Source organism: Camellia sinensis, chromosome 4 (assembly GCF_055761805.1).
Source record: "Camellia sinensis isolate YWXY chromosome 4, ASM5576180v1, whole genome shotgun sequence".
NCBI classification, from domain to species: domain Eukaryota; kingdom Viridiplantae; phylum Streptophyta; class Magnoliopsida; order Ericales; family Theaceae; genus Camellia; species Camellia sinensis.
The window spans coordinates 120070544-120078136 of record NC_138964.1 but is presented as its reverse complement, the minus strand read 5'-3'; the positions used below and the strand labels follow the sequence as shown (position 1 = coordinate 120078136).

General features: G+C 33.8%; 1 protein-coding gene across 1 annotated transcript; it reads right to left on the bottom strand.

Annotated features, from left to right (window-relative positions):
- Positions 1-207: 207 nt before the first annotated feature.
- Positions 208-5343, bottom strand: LOC114282129 (PTI1-like tyrosine-protein kinase At3g15890). Its single transcript, XM_028224777.2, has 4 exons — positions 4786-5343; positions 3910-4060; positions 1109-1371; positions 208-1034 (listed from the first exon to the last, which is right to left on the bottom strand). The coding sequence occupies exons 1-4, from the start codon at positions 4827-4829 to the stop codon at positions 383-385; spliced, it is 1110 nt and encodes a 369-aa protein (XP_028080578.2). The 5' UTR covers positions 4830-5343; the 3' UTR covers positions 208-382.
- Positions 5344-7593: the final 2250 nt, after the last annotated feature.

The window sequence follows — 7593 nt, the reverse complement described above, 5'->3', positions numbered from 1 at the left end:
TCCACATTAACTTTTCTGGGCACTTGGCATTATTGCATCACATCTAGCATTGCGCAACAAAACTGATGGTTTTTCATTTTTATTTTTTAATGCATTTGACGAAGAGAGGAATCAATCTTGTAGTCTCCTAGTTAAGGACACGAGTTCTAGCTAAATCACGGAATCTGAAAACATAATATTCCAGTCCATTCTATCATATACCAAACATGCTCTAAAAACAGTTATCATATCACATAAAAGAGAAGGGGTAAAAAATACATAAGAAACATCCACTCATAATTCCACAACATACAAACCATGCTTGCAAAATTCAGTAGGTAAAAAAGCCCTTACCAACATTCTCCATGGACTAAAATCACAACCTGTTCCTTCAGCTTCCATTTCACTTTCCACCTTCACCCTCCAACTCCTTCACAACCTGTATCCGTTCTTTTTCCTCGGAAATAAAGTCCGAACCATCATCCACACCGGACCCATCATTATAATCGGCAGGTAGAGGGCTGTTGAACAATTCATTGTTTTCTAGAAGATCAAACTTCTCTTTTGAGTCTCCCTTCAAAAGCTCCACCACCTCAAGCATGGTGGGTCTCTTCTCGGGCCGACTCTGTGCACAGATCAGTGCAACGAATACAACTATCTTCATCTCTTCCTCCATGTACTTCCCGTTCAGACGTGGATCCGCAAGTTCGCTAAACTTTCTCTCGCATGCCAAGGGCAGAGCCCAATCAGTGATTGTGCGCTTTATTGTTGTACTGAGCTTTTCAAGAGGTTTCTTTCCGCTAGCAAGCTCTAGTAAAAGAATGCCGAAGCTGTAGACATCGCAGCTCTCTGATGCCTTTCCCAACATTGCATATTCGGGGGCAAGGTAGCCAAGGGTACCCTTAACTCGAGTGGTTACATGTGTTGCACCGTCGGGTATCAGTTTTGCAAATCCAAAATCAGCAACCTGAGCTTGAAAGTCTGAATCTAGCAACACATTGCTTGCTTTAATGTCTCTGTGGATTATATGTGGGGTTGCATGGTGGTGAAGATAGCTGCATGAAATAATCTATATGTCAATACATCAGTAAAATAATATAAAGAGAAATATACAAATTCAAATACTTACGCAATTCCCTCAGCTGATCCAATAGCAATATTCATTCGTCGATTCCAATCGAGAAGGCACTCAGCCGAGTGTTGCCCATGAAGATGAGAAAGTAAGCTCAGGTTAGGCATGTAGTCATAAACAATTAGACGCTCTTGCCCTTCTGCACAATAGCCACGTAAGCTTAGCAGATTCTTATGCCGCACTCGTGCTAGTATCTCAACCTCAACAGCAAATTCCAAATCTGCTTTGTTGCTCCAAACTTTCAACCTTTTCACAGCAATCTGCATAAATTATCGGTCAGAATCTATATGGAAGATAATCATCCAGGTGGTTATATCACCAATAAACATGAAAGTCATGAAAGGAACATATTTTACTTTTATAAAGATTGTTAGAAGAGAAGAGGAGGGTGCACTTATTGGTGAGAACATATTTTACTTCATTTAGAAATCAAAAGCTTCTTCTCAATGATCCAACTATTTGTGGCGCATTTATGTGTCTTTCCCCATTTCTTTCATATTGTTTTTGGCTACATGGCTGGATGTTTTATGAAAATATACATCATGTCTTCAATGTAAATACAAAGCTATGGAATTGTATTTTATTTTCAAAGCATCCACATACACTTCAATTTTTTGACACAATGTTGCACTTTTTTGGGGACGTTTTCAAACCTTTTGGCTAACCTAAAAAAGTGCACTTATTTAATCTTTTTATCTTTTTTGGGTCACATCAATCAACATCTCCTCTCTACTTTTTCTACACATAATACAAAAAAAGTCAAAAAGTGCACTTATTTAGTCTTCCCAAACTTGGCCTGAAAGGCTCTAAAATCATAATGAATGTGCATATAGTGTAAAAATTTCATCAAGGTCTGCTAGCAAGGAACTGTATCTAGTTTTTAGTTCCTTAAGCCCCATACTCTTTCCAAGTATTCGTTCGTTAAGAAACAATTGGGCACTATGTTGCATAGGCTCGAGTAGCAGGATCTTGTAGCATGTGTGTCCGGGTGTTAGTTCTAAACCCTAAACCTTAGGATATAAGGATAAGTATCCAAAAGTTGAGTATGGGTACATAATCACATTGTATGATATATATGTTTTTAAAAGTATTGTATATTGTATTATATTTTGTTGTAAAATGTTATTATGTAGGAATGTACTTGAAATTAAATGGTATTTTAGGAAAAAGGGGATTCCAATCTCTCATCCATGTGAGAGGCTAGCAATTTTGCTTTACTGTTAAATGCGAGTTTCTCCATCCTCAAACATTGTAAAAAATTTGAAGGATCCAAGTGTCTAATTGAGTATTAGGGTTGAACAAAACTTTCATACCCTCATCATTCTCATATATGGTGGAATTATGGGTACACTAGAAAAAACATGTGAAGGGACACAATTATGAAGTAGAAGTTCAAGTGGATGCTGAGATCAACTTCCAGTCATATCAAACAAATTTAAAAAAATAGTATGTCAAAGCCTTAAAATAAACCAACTTCTCTTTTTGTTAAATATTGGACCAAAATATATTTTCTTTTCACTATTGTTTTACTGAACTAGAAAATAATTAATATATTTATAAGAAAAAAAAAAAAAACCCCCTTGGTGTCCTCTTCAATTCTCTAGACAACAATAATTTCTGAATTCTTTCTCATTGACAGAAGTGTGTGGAGAGTATATATGCTTCTTGCAAACTTCCAAACAGAACTGCTTAAGATGTCCTCATACTGAAAAAAATTAAATAGCAAGCCGGCCACTTTCCCTTTTGAAACCTTGTCCTAATCCATATGAAGGCCTTGGCTTTCCTCTCTTCTAAGTTCTAACACACTAAATATCTTTTGTCCTTATCAACCTTAAAATGATACATATGGTCATAGTGAAAGAAATACTAAAAACTCCAACATTCTAACATTTCCTTCAAAGTGAAAGCATCTTCTCCAACCATTACATCACTAGGTGTTACGTAGCACATGAACAAGAAGCGATAACATAGGTATTAGAGTACGAAGTGCCTGCGCTCAAAGTTCATTCCAAACAAATTCTTCCTGTGTTTATCCTCAAACCTCAGATTGTACTAAAATGTCTACAGGTTCTCTTAAGGCCCAAAGTTCATCATTAGTTATGTATCAAGAAGTCAAAATGTCAGCTGCAATCTACAATTACAAGTGTGAGATTGATATCGCCCTCTCTAAAAACCACATTGCTTTGCGTTTCTACGAGGTTTCATAGAGCCCTCTCTATAATGCTAAATTGATGATTAGGAGAGATGTTTGAGCTCATCTATGTCTAAAGGCATAAGCTAACTCCAAAGCTTGCTACTCAGTGTAAAAGGAGATCAATTCCATTACTGATACAAAATTTTAAAAGTAGAGCATTTCATCTCAAAGAAATTATTAAGGAACAGAGTTTGACTTGCAAAATCACCCAAGAGGGTGTGCAAGCAAGTCCTACAATATCATAAATTCATCCAACAAAAAAGGTGAGAACATACAAATTTGTTTTCTTTTTCTTTCTTTCTTTTTTTTTTTTCCCCTTTTTTTTTCTAAAACTTTTAAACAACCTTGAAGAATTTTTCATGAAGTTCAAAACCCAAGAGAGTACAATGATCCCCAAACAAATCATATTAGGAAAACCTTTTCTTTATAACAAACTTATCAAAAAGGAAAACAAAATCTTTATATCAAATAATGCTTAACTATTTCCCAAGAACAGCAGTATTACTTGACAATTTGATTGTATATGTAGTTCAAAATAATACCTATATGTGCATAATAACTATTTAAAAACAAAATAAATAGAGACAGAAATTTGGTTCATTACTTGAGATCCATCCCATAGCTGACCCCAATAAACACTGCCAAATCCACCTTCTCCGAGCTTGTTGTCATAATTAAAATTGTTTGTGGCAGAATGCAATTCCTTCAAAGAAAAAATCCTCCATGTCACTTGCTTCTTCTTCCCTTGTCCTTTCCTGTGCAATTTATATATCATCACACAACAGAAAGAAATAATAAAAAATAAAAAAGGACAAATTTCACTTTACCCTTGTGATTTGTCCCATGTGTGGATTACCTCCTCTCATTTGGAAAAAACCTCTTGTAATTTGTGGACTGAAATGTACCGTTAGTTTGAGAGACAAAATGCCATGTGCTTTATTCAATGTACAACTTATCACTTAAAATTTGAAAAGGAGCACATAAACTTCTTGATAGGTTGGACGCAATATTTAACGGTAAATTTCAGTTCCCAAACTGCAAAGGGGTTATCTGGTTATTTCTAAATAAGAGGGTTAATCAGGACATGACAAAAGCAACAGGGTGGTAAAATGAAATTTGTCCCCAAAAGAATTCCAATTCATATTTCAACTCAATTGCATACGTTAAATTTCAGAATTCTAAACAAAATCAATTAGTACTGTACATTATGTCAGTAACTACAGCAGAGATAGGCTCTTTTTTTTTTTTTTTTTTTTTTTTTTTTTTTGATTTTCTCAGCAACCAAACAGAGGGGAAAAAATTTCTTACGAACCGAGTTATGTATGTCCTATCTTAAATTAATCACTACCCAATCATCATTTGAGATTAAGGAAGACCATCAAAGCTCAATCACACTAACAACATGGTATTTTTAAAAAAATTAAAATTAAACAGAGTAGGCTTGGCTTCGAGCAATCGAATTGATAGAGTGAACGCTTACCGATCCAAACCCTTTCCGCAACAAAACATCGAGATGAAATCCATACCCTTGCAACGCTATTCCCTCTCTCTCTCTCTCTAAACTTTCTCTCTCCTCTTTGTTTTTGAAGCTTCGGCTACGAATGATGAAACCGATCAAAACCTTTTCCCCAACAATACATCGAACAAAAATCCATAATCTTCCACCTCTCTCTCTCTCTCTCACAGTTTAGCTCAAGTTGATTCTCCTCCCGGTCGAAGCACCCTTGGAGTTTCTCCTTACTCTCTCTCTCTCTATGAATTTCACAGATAGAGAGAGAGAGTATAGCAGATGGAGAAGAATGTACGGAAAAGAAGATTTGCAGAGCTTGCAAGAGAAATCTTCTTCTTCTTCTTCTTCCTCTTCTTCTTCTTCCTTTGGTTTTTTGTCGCTGTTTCGAATCTCAATTTTCAAAAACAGTATGGTGCCAACTCAATTAATTAATTATTTATTAATTAGTACTAAAATATGACTTATTTTATTTTATTTTTGGGCGGTCCTCTTCGCAAAACCTCCCTCAGCTTTTGTGAATTTGCAATCGTTGACTTGTATTTCTTCATTTAGACTTAAAAACTAATTTTTGAACTTTTTTTTTTAATTTTTTTTAAAAAATGTACAAAAAAATAAAAAATAAAAAAATGATGTGATCTAAAAAATTCAAAAAATCAAAAAATTAGTTTTTAATCCAAATGTCAAAATATCATAAACTACACAAAATTGAAAAAGTTCTCTTCGTTGATGCCATTCTCTTTTTATTTTTCTTGCTGACACTATTTTTACTGTGCAATAGTATTGTATGATGATTAAATTTGGACATTGACTTTTGGATATGATCTGATTGATTATAAAAGTTTTATTTTTCATATGTGTACTAATGTCTTAGTGTCACATTAGATCATATATAATGTCTATTATCTTCTTAAATGTTACACTAGTTGTTTAGGAGTGTGGGGGATTTATATTCATCGCACATTAAGGTGAACAGTTGATTGGGTACTCCATTGGTTTAAAGGTTATTTACCGTCATTACTTTTTCTATACAATAATATTATATGATGGTTAAATATAAATATGAAGTATGATTGGTTAAATAGATTTTATTTTTCATATTATGTACTGATGTATTGATGACACATTAGAGAGTATCCAATGTCTACTACATTGTTTAATGTTAAATTAGACATTTTAAAAAGTGTAGTGGATTTGTATTTGTCCCACATCAATTGTGAGGTGAAGAATAGCTAAGGTTGTCCATTTATTTAAATGTTGGACTAATTTTTTTTTAAGCTGTTAAAATAAAAATTACAATAAGTCATAACAAAGATCGCAATGAGTTATAATTTACACCGCGAGTCATATGCTAAAAAGAACGAATATGCAACACAATACCAATACGACACGAACATACTGACACAATAATTTTAAAAACATGCAGGACACGACACGTAAATGACACAAAATATATAATTTTATATATTTATTTTGGAAAATTCTATGGTATTTCAGGTGTATACCATATGCACCATTAGTTACGTCATTTGTATTTTTGGTTATGACTTATTGTATTTTGTTAATAATGACTCATTGTGATATTAGTTATGAGATTATTTTAATTATGATCAAAAAGTTCTTTATTATATCTTATGTGATATCTGAGTATGACTCATTTTTTATTTTTATTTTTTTTAGTTATGACTCTCATAATATTGAGTTATACCATTTGTGGTAATCAAACTCACAAATGACTTAACTTGCATATGGTACACACCCTTTTGTACCATAGCGTTACCTATTTAATATATATCATAGATAAATATATCATTCCAAAATAATAAATAAATGCAATATAATAATTTTAATATATTGACATTGTTTTACTTTTATAATTGCATTTTAGGTTATTTTATTCATACTTATAATCAGTTTTGTGTGTCTAATTAATAGATATGTGTGTTTAAGTAATAGACACATGTGTTCAAGTCTAATTTTTTTAAAAATAAAAATTAAATAAAACACATTTAGATGAGTATGAGACACATATTAGGAAGTGTTCGATGAGTGCCCGTGTCTGACATGGACATGACACAGACATACAACCTTATTAGAAGTGTTTGTGCTTCTTAGGTTATAAGCAAATTATAACTAAGACCACAATAACTCATAACCAAAGGCCACAAACATCATAAAAAAACAAAAAAATGTGCTACTAATAGTATATCATTTTCTTTTATTTTTCACTTATTCATAATTTTACCTTATCTTAAAATTTCAATCTTACCCATCTTTAATCTTCCAAGCCCTAACTCTAATCCCTCATCACCCTATCCAAACTACCACTTCCAATTCCTCCGCTCCTCAAGTGGCCACCCCTAGTCCCTCATTACCCTTTTGCCGTCTTCTGAATTCCCTACCAACTCTTCTTTGACTTTGGTTACCACTCCTTAGTTCATTCCAGCCTCTGATCTACTCCCTACTCTCTATTGTTTCTCTAACTCCCCTGCATACTCTAGCCCCACACTCGCAACCCTTACACCTATAGCCTTCCTATCCTTGTGGCCGCTACTACCTCAATGCTCCATAATTTTTCTTTTTACTTTTTCGATTTTGTTGTTTACCTGTCTACTGTAATTTTTCTGTCTCTCTTTTTGTTAGTGATAGCTAGTTGGAGTGAAGGGTAATGATGGGTTGAAAGATTGGTAAAAGTTGTAGACTGATGGGGAAGGGTAGTCAGAGTTAGGGGTAATGGTTGGAGCTGATAATAGTGACTTCTAGTTAGGATGGACATAGGAT